The 20,627-nt window shown below is 43.8% G+C and overlaps 1 protein-coding gene across 3 annotated transcripts in view; it reads left to right on the top strand.

The window, feature by feature from the left end:
* Positions 1 to 20,627, top strand: part of MTR (5-methyltetrahydrofolate-homocysteine methyltransferase) — a 1,186,028-nt gene that overhangs the window by 666,101 nt on the left and 499,300 nt on the right. For all 3 annotated transcript variants that reach the window (XM_077486511.1, XM_077486510.1, XM_077486509.1), the window contains exon 19: positions 8,628 to 8,717. In XM_077486511.1, coding sequence (XP_077342637.1) covers positions 8,628 to 8,717 — 90 coding nt within the window. The remainder of the gene's footprint in view (positions 1 to 8,627; positions 8,718 to 20,627) is intronic.

The raw sequence follows: 20,627 nt of genomic DNA, 5'->3' as shown, positions 1-20,627 counted from the left end.
GCACACGGCATAAGCACTACAGGTTAACGGGGAAGTTTCATAGTTATATAGTTAGTAAGGTTGAATAAAGACACCAGTCCATCCAGTTCAACATGAGTGAGTGTCTACAATTGTCCCTATCCCTGTACATTGCACACTCGCATCAGTCCCTACCCTCAGGGAGCCCATAAACCAAGGTCCCCATTCTTATACTAGGGCCAATTTTGGACAGAAGCCAATTTACCTGCATGTCTTTGGAGTGCGCGGGAGGAAACCGTAGCACCCGGAGGAAACCCACACAGGCACAGGGAGAACATGCAAACTCCAGGCAGGTAGTGTCGTGGTTGGGATTCGAACCAGCGACCTTTTTACTGCTAGGTGAGAGGTCTAACCACTACACCACTGTGCCTCCCTGGTGTGTTAATTTTCATTTTATTTTTATCTTTATTTGATTTATTTTACTAATTGTTATTGGAAATGGTAAACTACACCTAATGTAGTATGTTATATACTGTTTCTTAAAAAAAAAAGAGGATGGGCTAAATGTACAATGTATGTTCTACATGGAGTAGTCCTTGTAGACCATCCACAAATAGTTTATTTGGTGTAATCCATGGAATATACTGTATTTCAATGTTATGCTTTGTACCTGACGACATGTATGCACATTTGGCAAATAAAAACCTTTAAAAAGGGGGCGTGGCTTGGCTGGGTCCGGAGATGGCCGCTTAAGTGAAGAGCTCCCGCATTCTGAGGACTGAATACTGCTCCTTTTGGGGAACCGCTGCACCTTACCACCATGGGTAAGTCGAATAGGAGTACCTCAGCCTCCCGGACACCGAAGGAGACCGGAACGCAGCTCGGCCGCAATATCCCCGAGCTGTTCCACTCCCTCCGCTCAGATAACCACGAGGCTGCGCAGGGCTCAGGCCCTTACTCTCCGAGTCACGGCTCGGACTCACTGTCGGAGGAAAGAGAATCCCAAAGCAGGCGCTCGACTCCCGCGGTGAGCCTCTCTGACCTGCAGAAGGTAGCTGCCGACATTACTAGCAACATCACCAGTACTCTCTCAGCCATTCTTGACCTCAAGACAGACATTCAGGTGGTGGCTACCCGACTAGCTGACGTGGAACAGACCACACAACTACACACCGCTGCTATAAAAAGTGCAACGCACGTATGACTCCCAACTTGCTTATCTATTTGACCTTCACCGTCAGGTCGAGGACCTCGATAACCGGGGACGTAGGCACAATGTGAGAGTCAGGGGGGTACCCGAGAGCCTGGAGGCCAGTTCCCTGCCACAAACAATATGTGCCATTTTTAACGATCTGCTGGTTTGCCCGGCGGACTCGCCGATCGAGATGGAGAGGCTCCATAGGGCCTTGCGACCCCCACCTCGTGATGGGGAGCCCCCCAGAGACGTAATATGTTGCATTGTAAACTTTCCTCTAAAAGAAGAAATATTACGGAAGGCTAGGGAAAGGGGCCGGATACTACATAATGGTACTGAAGTTAAGCTTTTTCAGGACCTTTCCCCAACTACCCTTCAGAATAGGAGAGCTCTTCGCCCCCTGCTGGATCAACTGAGATCACGCAACATTCCGTACCGGTGGAAGTTCCCCTTCGGCCTCTCGGCAGCCTCCAGGGGTCGCACCGCTATTCTACGCTCGCCAGATGATTTGGCAGCCTTCTGTGAACAACTCGATCTACCCCTGACGGAGCTTCCGGACTGGTGTGCTTTCCACTTCCCGTCGGAGCCATGGCGACCAGTGTCACACAGCCCTTCTCCGAAAGCACAGAGGCACCGCTCACGGCGTCGAGGACCGGACCATTCTTCACCCGATGCTCATGCACCCCGCCGGGATCCACATCCACAGCACCGCACACCGGGACCTCCTGAGACCCCTCACAGGGATCGATAGGAAATGCGCGTTGTCTCCAGGACCATAAACCTCACCTGCCTGTAAGTGCATACTTAATGACTTTTGCTGTTGCTCTGTGCCTGCTTGTTCTAGCCAGCCCCTTGCCAACCGAGATGGTGACGTTCTCTGCTTAACCCTAGGGTCCGCGCTATCCTGATCACAAGGCTGTTCATAGCACTTTGGCCCATAGTAGCACAGAGAGACTAGGTTGACTGTACGTACAAGACCCCTTAATTGTTGCCTAGGACTCCTAAACTCCCCATTGGGCTGAAGCCAGCTGCCCTCAACCCAGTGTCGGGCAAAACCCATCCGCATCCGCTGACATTAAGATAAAGGTCCCAGTGAGACTTCACGTGCGCACACAGGCCGCAGATACTGGCATACAGTCAGCCACGATCTTGCAGAACAAGCATTGGCATGGATCGGGGCCCCCCCTTTATTTTTATTGTTTATATTTTTTTTGCCCCCCCTTTTTGCTGGCTCAGATTATAGCTTACATAGCCTAATAACGGTGGTACTTCCGCAGCCTTGGGACTAAGTGGCAGCCCTCATCCCTTGCATCAACTACTCTACCCCCCGGTACTTTTCCCTCCCCCACTGGAAGAAGAAGGAAAGTAGAATGAAGAGTTGGACCTGAAATCCCCCCCCCCTTTTTTTTTTTTCTTTCCTTTTGTTTTTGTTTTTTTTCTTCTACAAATTTTTGTTTATATATAACTACGCCTGCTTATGTGTAATGGAGCTTTGCCTACCCCATGGATTGACGATGCAATGGTGCTTGACTGCCGCCCCATCCCACATCTGCACGCACTCCCATATTGGGGTACACCAATAATATCGTGCATCTAGAAATTTGTATTGTTTTGTTGTTTTCGTTTTTCTTTGTTTATCTCCTAGCGGTGGGGGAGGGATCTCAGCTAATGGGCCCCTGCCTTGTTGAGGAGGGGAGGGCTTAAGGGTCCATATGTTTTTTTTGGTATGGCACGGTGATAACCTCACTACGCCCTCTGTTCTTCTAGCTTTAGTACATCTCAACTTCTAAGAGACCTCTGTATAAGCTTGGATCTAGACCCGTGGCCCCTGTCCCGGAATACCCAAGATCACTGGGTTAGGACTCTCACTTCCCTCCAGGGCCGTGTTGACTGGTTCAGCTGAGCTCAGGACAGACTTGATTGTCTCCCCATAAGCATATATGGGTATATTACCCGCCCCTCAAGATGCCACTCCAGCCCCACTACTGATCCGGCCGATCCCCCATTTTGTTTATTCTTTCATTTTATTTTATATTTTTTACTTTTTCCCTTTGCAGGGGCCACTGGCTAGACTATGTTTGGGTGTTAGACTCAAGCCTTCTCCCAAGAGCAGTTAATGGTTGCAGTATAGTACCCCTCTTGCTATATATGGTGTGACACTTGCAGGCTGGTAATAATGTTGATCTATTTCTTTCGGGTTTTTCTTTTCTGTTCCTTGTTTTTTGTATTGGAATTTATGGGTTTATCTTATGTTGTTCAACCTGGTTCCCCTACTTCTCCCTGTCTTATGCTCTGTTGTTCCCCACTCAGCTACTGTTCTCTAGTTCCTCTAGATTGCGGAAGCAGATGTGCCCAGACATTCTCAGTGTCCCCCTGCAGCGGATCTATGAAACTGGACCGCTGACCCTCCAGCTCCTTATCTCTCAGGTGCAGCGGTGTTTCCGTCTCCACCTCTGGTAACCTTCTTGGACCCACACCTCGTGGTGCTCTTGCTACCTTCTTTGTTTTATTTTTCTACCCTCACCTCTTGGGTCATCTCTCTCTCTCTGTTTCTACCCCCTCCTCTCTCTCTTGTCCTCTGTCTTTTCTTTCTCACTCTCCCCCCCACCTCTTCTTTCCGCCCCCCTTTTTATTTTTATTTTTTTATTTTTTCTCTCTTTTATTCTTCCTCCCCTTCTTTCTTCCCTTCTGATACCTGCCCTCCCCCTTCTCCCCACCCCCCCCCCCCCTCCCCACTAGTCACACTTACTCACCCCTCAGCGCAACCATCTCGGTATAGAGAGGCACTTCTTTATACATTGAACAAGTGTGCATAGAAGCTTGTAGATTTGCTCGTGGATCTCCTCATACCATGCAGATAGACCCGCAGAGTCGCGGTTCTCTCTCGTTGAAGTGTGTGTCACTCAATGTTAAAGGTTTAAATGTCCCCGAAAAACGATCGCAGGTTCTGTCCGCCCTTACTAAACACAAAGCTCAGTTTATTTTTCTGCAAGAAACCCACTTCCGCTCGAATTCCATTCCCAAGCTCACTAACCATGTTTACCACACAGCTATCCACTCCTCAAACCCCTCCGCAAAAACTAAAGGAGCTTCCATCTTAATATCCAGGCACGCGCCCTTTCAAATCTCAGACACACTGGTGGATCCGGAAGGCAGGTTCGTTTTTATTAAAGGCCATTACGCTTCAAAACCACTAACATTAGCGAATGTTTATGCCCCGAATGAACATCAAGTTTCTTTTTTTAGAAAGCTTTGTGACCTTCTACTCTCCTTCAGGGAAGGCATAGTCCTCCTCGGGGGAGACTTTAATGTCCCACTGAACCCGGACATTGATACCTCATCTGGCAGCTCCTCACTGCCCTACCGGGCCCTTCGACAAATTAAATTACGGCTGCAGGACCTAGAACTACATGACACATGGCGTACGCTGTTTCCCGCGGTTAAAGACTACACCTTCTATTCCAACCCATTCCAAAAATATTCCCGCATAGATTACTTTTTCCTCTCTCAACCTAACCTGACATATCTTACACATTCGACGATAGAACCAATGTACCTATCGGACCATCACCCTATTACGGTCTCCCTGACCTTTCCAGACCCAGCCCCAAGATCTAAAACCTGGCGACTAAATTCTGCATTACTCAAAGACGTGGAATTCGCCACACACTTAGAATCTCGAATCCAGGAATATTTTTTAGACAATGCCTCGACAGTTGCATCCCCAATCACTCTGTGGGAGGCACATAAGTGTGTCATACGGGGGGAACTATTAACACAAGCAGCGAAAGTCAAAAGAAATCACCAGGATTCTATACTAAAACTAATAGACAGAATTAAACACCTGGAAGCCTCACATAAACATTCTCAATCACAGCGCTCTTTCCAAGAACTGTCTCACACTCGCGCCCTGCTGCTGGAAGAGTTAGGGAAACGCACAAGACATCGCTATGTTCTTCATCAAAGAGTCTTCTACGAACAGGGCAATAAGTGTGGACGACTGTTAGCTAGAGTAGTGAAAGCCTCTAGACCCTCCAACACTGTACACCAGATCCAGAGTCCACAGGGCACACCTTGCTTTAAAAATGAAGACATCACAAAGTGTTTTGAGTTTTTACGACCTACCACCCAGAACCCGGGTCGGATAAATGAGAGGAAAGTGGCCATTAGGAATTTTCTAACTCAATACTTCCCAAATGCTCTCTCAGGTGAACAAGCTGCAGACATGGAGCGGCCTCTTTCCATGGAGGAGCTCCAGAACGCGTTAAAGCAGATGAAAACGGGAAAGAGCCCGGGCCCCGATGGGTTTACGTTACAATATTATAAATCCTTCTCCACCGTACTGTCACCACAGCTAATAACTACCTTTAACGCCATGGCAAACCCTAAGATCTCAGTCGGGCGCATGCTAGAGGCCCACATTACGGTTATACCGAAAGAAGGAAAGGACAACACACGCGTACAGAATTACAGACTCATTTCCCTCTTAAATGTAGATATCAAAATTTATGCCAAAATGTTAGCGAATAGACTATCCCCACTTTTACCCAATCTTATCTCTTTAGATCAAGTAGGCTTTGTCCCTGGAAGGGAGGCTAGGGACAACACTATCAGAGCCCTAAACCTTCATCACTGGCTTTCAACATCCAACACTCAGGGTTTCTTCCTATCTCTAGATGCTGAGAAGGCGTTCGATAGAGTGGCCTGGGATTACATGCATGAGACCCTGAAGGCAGTAGGCCTCCAATCTCGCATGCTGGCTCATATCTCTGCGCTATACTCTTCTCCGAGTGCGAGTGTGCGAGTTAATGGCCACCTATCGGACGCCTTCTCTATAGGTAACGGAACACGCCAGGGCTGCCCCCGTCCCCGTTCATCTTTTTCCTGATATTAGAGCCCTTCCTCAATAAATTAAGAGATAATCCCGATATAAAAGGCCTTTGGATACAGGATAGGGAATACAAAGTAGCTGCCTTTGCAGATGATATTCTGCTGTCCCTCACCTCCCCCCTTACCTCTATTCCTAATCTGCTGAAGGATGTAGAACATTTCAGAACCCTGTCCCACCTAAAGATTAATTATGCGAAATCCCATGCCTTAAACGTCTCCCTACCCGTGACGGAAGTAGCACATTGCCAGGAATCCTTTCCTTTCCTGTGGAACCAGGAAGCCATTACGTATCTAGGCATTCAAATCACGACAAAATTGACTAACCTATACAACGAAAATTTCCTGAAAGCCCTGAAAAAAGCCCAACAAGACTTGAAAGACTGGGGGAACCTTAATGTCTCATGGTTCGGCAGGTCAGCCCTTTTGAAAATGATAGTGTTACCACGACTCCTATATCTCATCTAATGCATCCCCATCAGCCTCCCAGTATCCTTCTTCGCAGCATACAAGTTAGCATCGTCATTGTTTATATGAAGGAACTCCCCGCCACGCATTAAATATGCACGTTTAACACGCTCCAAACCCAGAGGTGGTATTGGGCTACCAGACCTCTATAACTATTACTTGACGAGCCACCTTACTCGTCTTGTCGATTGGCGCATTCATGAGGCTGGTAAGATCTGGGTGACACTGGAGAAATCTTTTGCGCATCTCCCTCTTAGGTCCTTGCCCTGGGTTCCCTCCCGACTTTGGCCTGTAGAGGTCGGGGCACACCCAACCATCTACCCATCTTTAGAAGCCTTTAGAAAGGCAACAAAATCGGCTGCACTTTCCTCGGTGCCCGGTCCCCTGACACATTTAAGGGGGAACCCCGGCTTTACACCGGGTATCTCATCCTCTTTTCTTAGACAGGAGTGGCCACAGGAGGAAATTCTAGCTCATCAGTTTTTTGCCCGAGGAGCCCCTCGCCCCTATGAGGATTTAGTAGCGACGTCCCCTACCAATTCTTTTCCATTCTGGATATATAGACAGATCCGACATGTTCTCTCCACTCAGGCGACGACAGAGATTTGGACAAGACACCTGACTCCATTTGAGTCGATCTGCACGCGCCTCCCCCCACAAAGACACCTGATCTCCGGTATCTATGAGATACTTATGGATGAAGTCCCAAGTTGTCCGGACCCAGCTCGCGTAGCTTGGGAACACGACCTTCAGGCACCTCTCATGGACGATAATTGGGCCCTTATTAATGAATACGTCCACAAGGGATCTCTTAATGTTGCTATCCAGGAAAACTGTTATAAAATTGAAACGTGTTGGTATAGGACTCCTTCACTAGTACATAAGTTTTCCTCATCCATTCCAGATACATGCTGGAGGTGTAAGAAGGTGAAAGGAACTATGCTCCACATATGGTGGGAATGTGAATGCCTTCAGCCATTTTGGAAGGAGGTACATGAGCTTATTGCCCACATCACGACTTACACTTTAGATTACTCTCCAGCACAGTACCTCTTACACCACACCCACCTGACCAAAACTGAGTACTATAAGTCCCTCGCCATGCACATGGTAAACGCGGCAAGATTATGCATCCCGGTACATTGGTGAACTACACACACCAACGATAGGCGAATGGTTTTTGAGGATTTCCAGGATAGAGGAAATGGAAGAACTAGTACATATTTCTCAGGAACGTATTCAAAAATTTACGACAACATGGGTCTGCTGGATCCACTTTAAATCTACGCAACGCTTTCAGACTTATGGCACTTGAACATTAGTTGCTGCCGGAATATACCGAGGTGGTGAGCCCGCTCTGGGTCATATTGCCTATGGGCATATGACCTCTATAGCAACTATACCTTACACCCCCCCCTTCCCCTTCCCTTTTCCATCCCCTGTTCCTTTTCTTGCTCCCCATTCTCCCCACCCCTCTTTTCCCTTTTCCTTCACTATTCTTCCCCCCCCCCTCTTTAAAATCTATTTTCCCTTCCTACTCGTGCACCCCCCCCCCCCTCTTTTTTTTTTTTTTTTTTTTTTTTTTTTTTTCTTTTTTTCTCTTTTCTCTTTTCTCTTTCTCTCATTCTTTCTCTTTTCTCTTCTTCATTCCCCACTTACTTTTCTATCTTTTCTCTTGCCAAGTGTGACAATGTGAACCTCCTTCTGGTTCTGAACTGCTAAGAGGGATTCCCAACGGGCTTAATATCCACATTATTACCGTACTCCATGCCGCTGCCCTGGAATCTCTGTAGATAATGTTTCTTGTTTTCTGTTCTGAACGTATAAGCTGTTATGTGCAAAATCTAATAAAAAAAATTATTTGTGGAAAAAAAAAAAAAAAAAACCTTTAAAAAAAAAGTCAACAACCAAGTTTTCCTAATGTAACATTTGACTGTTAGCTACTCCTAAGGCTGGCTTCTTGTTTAGGAGGATATCAACTACATGGAAAGACCAAGCCTTCAGCTTCTTTATGCTCAGATTCTGCAGCAGGGCTGATTGTCCGTCACAGATACATATTTTACAGTAAGTACACACAATTCTGTTTCACTTTTAATAAGCTGTGTTTTTTCTTTTGTAGACGACAGGAAAGATGGGTAAAAAGACCACCCAGAGTGATGAATGGAGAAATTTGGCTGTGGAGGAGAGACTAGAACATGCCCTTGTCAAGGTTAGTTCTATCTGGTATGTTTAACAAAAAGGTTTATTAAGGACCAATAAGTCAAATCTGTGAAAACTTGATTCTGACTGATTTTGTTAGGCTTCTTTGCTTTGTCTAATTAAATGGCTTTCTATATGATACCAAGTGCTTATACTTATTTACAGTGTTCTGTAAGAGGTTGTTTATAGTGGAGGGGTGGATACACTACAAAATTAATTCACACAACCTGCATTTTGCATCCTGTTTGTAATATGTATGATATGTGACTTAATGCTGCAGAGAGAACTCTGTGAAGGAAAAGCCAATTATGTGATGTTTACACCACATCCTTTTCCAAATCTCATAATGACCTTTTAGACAACAGATGCACAGCTGTGTGGCTGTACATGGGCATAGGAGAGCCCAGGAAAACCTGCATGGTATTTTTGAGAGTAATATGAGATGAAGTTAAAAAAAGGTACATCTGGGTTTGTGTCTGGAGCATGGCTGTGTGAGAAGCTATCATGTGGAGCTCACATACCAATTCAAAAATGCTACAACCTGGCATGCTATTTTCCAGCACTGCTACTCACAAACCATTATTTCCAAGTGCAAGAACAGCCAGGATCTGAAAAAGGATATGTCAGAGCCTGAAATCAAGTTTTTTTTTTTTTTTTTTTTTTTTTTTTTTTCTCTGGACAACATGTCGTTACTTCAGGCAGCATTTTGACCAATTTGGTGTTAACCTGTCCAACTTCCTCAGACATGACTTTTTCCATGGGGACACCTTTCCCAGAGTTTAGTGACTGTACAGAGATTCATCTCGGGAACCCTGTCACTGCCTTCTGCACCGGCTTCCCCTTGGGACTCTATACCATATACCTTACTAATGGACCTAAGCAAGCTTTCTTGTTACATCCTGACCAATCCAGACTTTGACACCTTGTCCTTACACATCAAAAATGAATCGGAGAGGACATTGATGCCCTACAATAAACCACAACTTTGCTTTCAGCCCAGATGGAAAGTTTAGAAGCCACCTCTTCTGAGATGACACTGAATTCAGACCCTGGAAATGGCTCATGGACATTATATCTCACCTGGCTCACTTGCAGCTCCAGCGTTAATATCTCAAAGATTGCAATCAGAGGAACAATGTGAGCATCTGGGGTCTCTTGGAGGAAACAATATCAACACAGTCCTAGGCCTCTTCAGCCTATTTTTGGGAGATAAACTTGCAGACAATATCAATGTGGATCACCTGCACATGGCCCTGGACCCCCACCCTCGTCCCTCAAGTTCCAGGAATGTCATCTGCAGGGTTTGTTTATATGTGATTAAGGAACAAATGGTCTGAAGTGTGGCAACAACGTGCCATAGATTTTGAGAGGGCAAAACTTGCCTTGCCTGTGCAGGAGCATGCTGTGCAGAAGGTCAACCCTAAAGCCACTACTGGACAAGCCTCACAATGTTGGTGCAACATAACGCTGGGGATATCCCCTGCATTTCATAATTACAAAATAATCTGATACTGTTTTTGTCTGCTTCACTGCTGATGTCCTGGCTCTCTCCGACTGCTTAGACATTTAACCCTTAAATCTGGAGGATTGACTGGACATCCTCAGTGATCACAACCTACAACAACCCCAGAACTACAGAGGGCCTCACCCTTTCCTACCCCATACACTGTTTATACCATCATGGAAAGACAGATAATGCCTGGCTACCAACAAACAGTAAGGCTGTGGTCCACCATTCATATTGTATTTGCTGTGTGCAGCAGGCATATCGATGACCCTTTCTCATGATAAGAAAGCTCCTTTTATATGTCCATGTGACGGAACTGCTTGGGGACCCTGACTAGGCGCTACATTATGCCAAACAGTGCTGCCTTGCCTAGAAATTGATTTGAGCAAACCGAGAGCTAATACTAGCCCTTCTTACCCCAAACATCATACACAGACAAGATGTGAGGTAAACTCCCAAAGGAATGACTCTCTATTGAAACTCAGACACATACTTTATAAACCACAGGACAACCCCCCCCCCCCCCCCCCGATCATATTGTCCTAATAATACAAACTGTACACAGGGATAAGGGATATAATTAACATAACTAAGTAACAACCATAATATGCTATAAACATTGTTTAATCACAGCTTCCAGGTGGCTAGTTGTTTATCAGGTACTCCTACTTTAGGTCAGACTTCCCGACCCCTAGGTCACAACAAAGTACATTGCATAAAAGTTTGCTAGTAGACAAACAATAGGTGAGTTAATTAGCACAATTAACAATACAAACATACCCCCCCCCCCCCCCCATCCTCAGACTAGTAGGCAACACAACACCCAGGGCTTTCTTTCTTTTCACATAAATCTATTTAGTGAGTTTCAGGTTGGCAGAGATCATCATGCCTTGATTGTTGAATGTAATATTGTCCTTTTGCGTTATATAACAGATCATCTTCCTAAATGCTTGTAGCTCCCTCAAATGGCATGGCCCATAGTCGGTATGCAAAAGGCTAGCCTTCAGTCCCCTCCAAAAGCTTCTGTTCTGGGTGAGTCTGTTGCAGTCTCTCCTTCCCTTCTCTATCACAAATGGATCGTTGGCCAGTAATAGGGATGAGCCAAACACCCCCCGGTTCTGTTTGCACCAGAACATCTGAACATGCAAAGAAGTTTGTTTGAATACACAAACACTGTTTGTGTATAGGACATGGACGTGAAAAATCAAAAGTGCTAGTTTTAAAGGCTTATGTGCAAGTTATTGTCATAAAGTGTTTGGGGGCCTCGGTCCTGCCTCAGTGGACATGTATCAATGCAAAAAAAAAAAAAAAAAAAGTTTTAAAAATGTCAGTTTTTCGGGAGCAGTGATTTTAAGAATGCTTAAAGTAAAACAATAAAAATGAATTATTCCTCTAAATGTCGTGCCTGGTGGGTGTCTATGGTGTCTATGCTGTAAAGTGGCACAATGTTGACGTGTTTAGAACAATACCACAGCAAAATTACATTTCTAAAGGTAAAAAAGTAATTGAAAACGGCTTGCGGCTGTAATGTATTGTCGGGTCCCAGCAATAGACATCAAAATCATTGAGAAAAATAGCATGGGTCCCCCCTCCCCCCAGTCCATTACAGGGCTCTTTGGGTCTGGTATGGATATTAAGGGGAACCTTGCACCCATTTTTTTTAAATGCCATGGGGGTCCCTCATTTACTATATCAGGGATATACAATTAGCAGACCTCCAGCTGTTGCAGAACTACAATTCCCATGAGGCATAGCAAGACTGACAGCCACAAACATGACACCCAGAGGCAGAGGCATGATGGGACTTGTAGTTTTGCAACAGCTGGAGGTCCGCTAATTGCATATCCCTGCACTATATACTCTGAACAGAAGCATACATACTACACTGCCTGACCTAAATACTTTGTAGAAAATTTGGCCTTAGGTGTTGGTGGTGGCAGAACACTGTAACCCCTCAGTTACTTTTGTGCTCGGGAACAGACCCTGGTGTTAAATTGCATGCCCCTAGGGGCAGAAAAATTGGGCCTTAGGTGGTGGTGCCACAACACTTGAACCCCTCAGTTATGCTTTTTGGGCACAGGCATAGGCCCTGCTGTGAAATGTTTGATCAAAAATTGTAATTGCATGCTCCTACTAAACGGGGGCAGAAAAAATTGGCCTTAGGCAGTGTTGGTGGTGTCACACTGTAACCCCTCAGTTACGCTTGTTGGACGCAGGAACAGGCCCTGCAATGAAATATATCAAACATTTTAATTGCATGCCCCTATTAAACAGGGGAAAACAAATCGCCCTTAGACGGTAGTGGTGCTGCCACAACACGGTAACCCCTCAGTTACGCTTGTTGGGATAGGATAGTTGATCAAAAATTGTAATTGCAGAAAAAAATGGGCCTTAGGCAGTGGTGGTGGTGCCCTAAACCAAAAAAAATATTGTTGGAAGCTAGCATCATCAAGATTGAGGAGGAATAGGATAGTCACTCAGCATGGGCAGTCTTCAAGGGATCCCACATCCATAGAAAAATCAGTTACATCAGCATCAGGTGTTTGATAGCTGCTGCTGATCCAAGACTGATTTTTTTTATGAATGTGAGCCTATCAACAGAGTCTGTGGACAGGCACACTCTATGATCCGTTACAAACCCTCCAGCAGCACTGAATGTGCGTTCAGAAAGAACGCTGGATCCAGGACAGGTCAGTAGCTCAATTGTGTATTGAGCCAGTTCTGGCCAGTGGTCCATCTTCAAGACCCAGTAACCCAGTGGATGGTCTGTTGGAAAGGTTTCCAAGTCTGCTCTTGCCCCAAGATATTCTTGCACCATGTAATGCAGACACTAGTGATGGTTGCTTGAACCAATCAGACCTTGGCGCTGAGGACTGAAAAATTGTCTAAAGGAATTGGTCAGCCAGCCACCTTCTCCACCGCTCTTTCTCTGACTGAACGAAACCTCAGCAACACGTTATCCAGCACCAGTTAATTGTAACCTCCCAGGGTCTTGAAACACATTGCACAAACCTTTCTTCATGGCCTCCTGAAGATGTTTCATCCTCTGCTCGCTCTGCGAAGGCAGTATGAGTTTTGCAACCTTACCCTTGTAATGTGGATCAAGAAGGGTTGCCAGCCAGTTATAATCCCTCTCCTTGATACCACAAATCATAGGGTCCTTTTGCAGGCTTTGCAGAATCAGGGAGGCCATGCAGCGTAACTGCCTTTGGCCACTTATGGCTCTCCTAGCAGAGGGCACTGGGATTGGCCAAAGCATGGAGGTCAGGTGCATGCGTTGACCAATCATACAGCAATGCACTGTGATCTCGCTCAAATTTCCCACGAACGCCCCATAATGTTTGATATTTGGCGAACGGGCGAACACCCAATGTTTGAGTCAAATGGATACTTTTGACAACCTGATATCTTAGTGAACATCAGCCTTATGGATGAGGTGATACACCATAGTTACCCTCTGCAAAAGGACATGTCTGTATTCTACACCCAGACATTGAGGCTAGACCACTCAGAACAGATAAGTGTGTTTAACATCATACTGGACACCTCTTCCGATTCATCAAAAGACAGTTATCATTTGCTTCCTCTTGTCAGATAAATTCTCAATACTAGACTGTATTAAATTATTCATCCAAACACTTCCGATGAAAACATGTACTCTTTTAAAATGCAATTTTCACAGTCCTTGCTCCCTGGTTGTCTTTTTTGTTATTGCCAAACAGTTTACTGAGGGGACATACTATAGTTCAGTAGTGTGCTGAGTGTTCCATGCCGTCCCACACCACTTCTGGTTTCCTCGCTCAGTTTTTTGGAACGCAAGGCGTCACTGTGTCACTTCCGGTCGCTATCATTTCCTGTTTGTAAACATATTAAAAATGCTTTACCCTTCATGACTAATGTATGATGAATCCAACTACCAAGGATTATTCATATTACTCATTGGTATGTGATTTGTATACAATGAGATTTTTCCTTGGTCAAATGCTTTTACCTTCCTTGTATCACACAGTCAAATTGGAAATATCACTTTTTTTCCGACCACGCCCCATTTGATCTTGCATTATACCTTGAGGATGTCAACACTGCTTTCCTGGATCTGGTGTCTTAATGATTATGTCCTGCAAGACCCGACTGTAACAGACGTGGCTGCTGACTCGGATCAATATTTGCCTTCAACACTAATTTGGTGGTATTTGTCCATAGTTTTTGCAGGTTAAAAAAAAAAAAAAAAGCATTGATTTTTTTTTTTTTTTTTGTTTTACTTGGAGCCTGGATAGCATTGGAGGGCTCCTGCAGACTTTTCAGTGTATCTGTCTACTCATGCCTCATAAGGGCAGACAGATGCACGCTGACAGGAAGAATGAATGAGCTACCAGAGCGTTTAACAGTGCCATGCTGGTTCGTTGCAACTACAAACCAACAGCCACATAAACTGTTGGGACTTGTAGTTTCCCATTCACAGAGGACTTTTAATGACTTAAGGCCTGGAAGGATTAATGCATTTTTACAATTTGGCACTGTCCTGCTTTAACCCTAAGTTGTGCAGTCATGAAATGCTGTACTCAATGGCATATGCGTCCTTTTTTTACAAATAGAGCTTTCTTTTGGTGTTATTTGATCAGCTCTGGGATTTTATGAAAATTTAGGAAAATGAATAAATAAATCAGTTTTCGAATACAAATAAATAAAATGTATTCAACCACATGTCTTGGATAAAAAAAAAAAATCAATAAGCATGTATTGTTTTTTTGCAAAAGTTAAAGTGTCTACACACGGATACATTTTCTTGGATTTATGTAGCTTTTAGTTTGACTGCCTATCTTAATTCTTGAGGTGCTAAAATGGCAGGACAGTGCACCCCCCCCCCCCCATTTTGGAAATTAGACATCCCAAGGATATTGCTGAGAGGCATGTTGAGCCCATTTGACATTTCATTTTTTGGTCACAAGTGATTTGAATAATTACCAAAACAATAAATAAAAACGCAGTGTTGTCACTGAAATTATATATTGCTCACACGTGCCATGGGTATATGTGAAATTACACCCCAAAATACATTCTGTCACTTCTGAGTATGGGGATACCACATGTATGAGGCTTTTTGGGAGCCTAGCCGCATACAGGCCCCCGAAAACCAAGCACCACCTTCACGATTTCTAAGGGCATAATGTTTTATTTTACTCCTCACGACCTATCAGTTTTAGAGGCCATGAATGCCAAGATAGCATGACCCCATTTTAGAAAGTAAACACTCCAACTGTTTTGCTGAGAGGCATGTTGAGTCCATGGAATATTTAATATTTTGCAACAAGTTTTTTTTGTTTTTTACACAGTTATCACTAAATTATATATTGCTCACACATGCCATGGGTTTGTGGAATTACACCCCAAAATACATTTGGCTGCTGCTCCTGAGTACGGGGGATACCACATATGTGAGACTTTTTGGGAGCCTAGCCGCGTACAGGACCCCGAAAACCAATCGCCACATTCCGGCTTTCTAAGGGCGTTAAAATGGTTCTTTCACTTCCTCACTACCTATCAGAGTTTTGGATTACCTTAAATGTCAAGATGGCACAAAAGTAAACCACTATTTGCTAAAAGGCATGTTGAGTATTTTGCAGATCTCGCTTTTTGTCAGTTTTGAAAACTGAAAAAAAAAATGCTTTTTCTTTCTTCAGTTTCAAAAACAAATGAGAGCGGCAAAATACTCACCATGCCTCTTGGCAAATACCTTGGCGTGTCTGCCTTTCAAAATAAGGTCATTGTTTTGGGAAAGGGTTGTTGTGCTATCTTTACTTTTCAGGGCCTCCAAAATGTTGCTAAATGTTGAACCTTCATTAAATGAAACCACATTCCTACACTTAGAGGCACCTCTTTTATCCTGCTGGATTTTTCTTCTAATCCCCTTGTGGAGGCTCACATTTGTGGATGGACATTTTTATGATTACACATTGCTATGATCTTTTTTATATGGACTTTAAAATAAAGGACTTATGAATAAATGGTTGTTGAACAAATCATTTGAGTTTCCATTATTTCTTATGGGGAAATTTGCTTTGATATACAAGTGCTTTGGAATACAAGCATGATTCTGGAATGAATTATGCTTGCAATCCAAAGTTTTACTTTATTTTACATTAGCACCTATCCAATTATACAAATATAATCAAAAAAAAAAAAAAAATGGCATGTCCAAAATGTAAATAAGTTGGTAGCACCAAGGATACTGGACACATAGTAGGATTCCTGCATGACCATATGGGCTCTCCACTGACCCTATGCCCTAAGCAGTGCCTGCTGAGCCTTCTCAGAAAAGGTTCAACATTCTTTTTTTTCTGCAAGAAACACTCTTTACGGACTGTCAACTTCACATGTTAGGCTCAGAGAGTCCCCTCCAACTGCACAACACTGGATCACAACCATTAATAACATCCTTCCCTACAAAAAAAAAAATGAGATATATATATATATATATTTTTTTTTTTTTTTTTACATAGTAGGGTTGAATAAAGACACTAGTCCATCCAGTTCAACCTGAGTGTCTACAATTGTCCCTATCCCTGTACATTGCACACTCACATTGGTCCCTAACCTCAAGGAGCCCACAATCCAAGGTCCCAATTGATATACTAGGGCCAATTTTTGACAGAAGCCAATTAACCTACCTGCATGTCTTTGGAGTGTGGGAGGAGACCGGAGGAAACCCACGCAGGCACAGGGAGAACATGCAAACTCCAGGCAGGTAGTGCCTTGGTTGGGATTTGAACCTGTGTATGTGTATGTATGTATATATGTGTGTGTATATATATGTATATGTGTATATATATGTATATGTGTATATATATATATATATATATATATGTATATGTATGTATATGTATATGTATGTATATATATATATATATATATATATATATATATATATATATATATATATATATATATATATATAGGTAGACACTGCCTCTACTTCTGCAATGGATGAATAAATCATCCTGTAAACAACCTGACTTCTGAGTATATCACACTAGTTAGCGTACACTTCATATTCATTCACATACTGGTTTGTGCACCACATGTACTGGAAGCTGTTACTGATAGCACATGTGTCGCTGATGTCTGTAATTTGTATGTACTTGGTAACATCATTCTTTTGATGCATGTCTGTTCCACTGTGATTGTGTTTACTTTTTTTTTTTTTTTTTTTTTCTTCTTTTAGCATCAATGTTTTTTATTGAATAACAAGAGTTCACAAAAATAAAGCAATTGGAATGACAGTTTACAGAAGGTGCCAAGACACAATTCGTAGTACATATACCAATTGTAGCTGTGGTTTTAGGCACAAAACAACTAGATGCCAAACTATATAGTGTCATGTATAGTTAGAATACACATACTCTAACATCCGATCACGGTTAAAAAGAAAATAACACAGAAAAGAATGAAGGCCAAAAAATATCAGATTGCTACTATAGTACCTCTCTCATACATTTATGTAGGTTCATTTATTCTGAGCAGATCTGTACCAATCCAACCATGGCTGCCATAAAGCCCGTTGGATCGCTAAATTACCCTGGGAAGCAGCGAACATTAGCTCATAATTTATATGTAGGTCTACCGTCCTTATCTCTTTCAAATTCGGTATATCTGCCGTTCTCCACTGTTTTTTGCAATTGCTAATCTAGTACTCGCTAAGATATGAAAAACTACCAATCTATATTGTTTGGGGATTCTATCTATACCCAACGACAAGACCGCCAGGCCCGGGTTATTATGGATACCTGAGTGAGCAATCTGGCCGATCAGGCTGAAAACTTGACGCCAAAGAGTATCCAGCTTTGGGCATGCCCAGATTATATGTTCAAGTGACCCCCTATTCCCACAATGTCTCCAGCACAGCGGGGACGCCTGGGGATGAAAGCCAACCATTCTAACGGGAGTCAAGTCCCACTGGAGAAGTCTTAGTAGAAAGTTCCCATAAGTTCACGGATTTAGTAGCTATGTAGATGATTTTTACCGCTTCCTGCCACTGGTCTGCGAAATATGAAGTCCCCAATTCGAGTTCCCAAGATCTCCTAGACGGAGACCTCAGGAACTCGGACTTATGATTCAGGAAATTGTAAAATGGAGATGCCTTTTAATTGCAGTGTTATTATTCTGATAATACAAATATATTCTGACCGGAAGGGGTATCTGGGTTGTAGGAATCGTAAGCAGAAGGTGGGAAATTTGATCATAGGTATATAGATCCCTTAACTCCAGCCCAAACTCCAGCTGGAGTGCTCTAAATGTTTTAATGGATGGTCCTATCATAATATCATGCACTGTAGAGATTCCATTTTCCATCCAATTTTTTATATTTAGGTCGGGAATCAAGAGCTTCAGACTCGACAAGGTCAATGGGATTGATTTAGTGGGCTGATTTGGGCGAAAGAAGCTCAAAAGTGTCTTCCAAGCCTCGATCGTAACCGTCATGGGTTGGGACAAACCACCAACCTTCAGCGGGCTGAGTGTGCTGGTCAGCAGTAAATCACAAGTATTGTGCTTAGCACATTGGGCTCTTTCTAGTTCTAACCATCTGGGCCCCTGGCTCTGCGGAAACCATTGTTTTGCTTGTGCTAGGGTCGCGGCTAAATAATACTCTTTCAGGAGAACATGTCCCACCCCCCCTGCTCTTTTTGGCAGAATCAGTTTTTTTGCATGCACACCTGGCCTTCTTCCCTTGCCATAAGTACTTATTAACCGCTGATTGCGCTTTGGAGAAAAACTGTCCAGAATTCCTATAGGGAGAGTCCTGAATAGATATAAGATTTGAGGCAGAATCCTCATCTTAAAGGCTGCTAGCCTACCTGCCCAAGTCAGTTCTGTTTTAGATAGAGATAGCAGTTTGGATTCTAATCCACCTAGAAACGACAGATAGTTGTCTTTAACCACTTTCAGACCGGACCATTTTGCTGGTAAATGACCAGAGGTCTTTTTACACTTTGGCACTGCGCTGCTTTAACTGGTAATTGCGCGGTCATGCAATGTTGTACCCAAACAAAATTTGCGTCCTTTTCTTCCCACAAATAGAGCTTTCTTTTGATGGTATTTGATTGCCTCTGCGATTTTTATTTTTTGCGATATAAACGTAAAAAGACCGCAAATTTTGAAAAAAAATGATATTTTCTACTTTTTGTTATTAGAAAAATCCAATAAACTCAATTTTAGTCATACATTTAGGCCAAAATGTATTCAGCCACATGTCTTTGGTAAAAAAAAAGTCAATAATTGTATATTTATTGGTTTGCGCAAAAGTTGTCACATCTACAAACTAAGGTACGTTTTCTGGAATTTACGCAGCTTTTAGTTTACGACTGCCTATCTCATTTCTTGAGGTGCTAAAATGGCAGGGCAGTACAAACCCCCCCCAAATGACCCCATTTTGGAAAGTAGACCCCCTAAGGAAATTGATAAGAGGCATGTTGAGCCCATTGAATATTTTATTTTTTTGCCTCAAGCGATTGAATAATGACAAAAAAAAAATTTTTTATTTTTTTTTTTACACAAAGTTGTCACTAAATGATATATTGCTCACACATGCTATGGGCGTATGTGAAATGACACCCCAAAATAAATTCTGCTGCTTCTCCTGAGTACGGGGATACCACATATGTGGGACTTTTTGGGAGCCTAGCCGCGTACGGGGCCCCGAAAACCAAGCACCGCCTTCAGGCTTTCTAAGGGCGTTACAGTTTTGAAGGCCATAAAATGCCAAGATGGCACAAACCCCCCCAAATGACCCCATTTTGGAAAGTAGACACCCCTAAATTTAGGGGTACACTAGTGAGACTAGGTAATAAATGGCGGGTGCCCTGAAACTATAAAAAAAAATAACTAACCAACCAGCGTCACCTGTAACAGTTATATGGTGATCACTGGTGAAAGGGTTAACTAGGGGGCAATTAGGGGGCTTTATGCGGTAGTATATGGGGGTCCCTGGCGCTATAAAAAGCTGCAGCGAACCTAAATACCTACCTGCCTAACTAGCGTCACCTGTGACACTAATACAGCGATCAGAAAAACGATCGCTTATTAGGCTGGGTTCACACTGGAGCGATGCGGGAACGCCACGAATGCGCGGCGGGTTCCCGCATCGCATGCCTCCCGGCGGCAGTTCACACTGCCCTATGCGAACTGCTGGGAGTGTCAGTGAAATGTTACTGACACCCCCAGATCAGTTCGCATATCGCAGTGCGATCTGCAAACTCGGATCGCATGGTGTGAACACTCATGCGATCCGATTCTGCTGCGGGCCAAAAAAAGGGTCCCGTGCGAATTTGCGGCGGGTGCCGCGGGTGCGGCGAATGGCTGAACTCGAATCGCACAGAGATCGGATGTGATTTGCACTGCAGTGCGGTGCGAATCACA

This window comes from Lithobates pipiens, unplaced genomic scaffold (assembly GCF_037356315.1).
Source record: "Lithobates pipiens isolate NorthernLeopardFrog02 unplaced genomic scaffold, aLitPip1_a1.2 Scaffold_18, whole genome shotgun sequence".
Lineage (NCBI taxonomy): Eukaryota > Metazoa > Chordata > Amphibia > Anura > Ranidae > Lithobates > Lithobates pipiens.
Note: the sequence above shows the minus strand (reverse complement) of the source record. Positions and strands in the feature narration are given on the sequence as shown.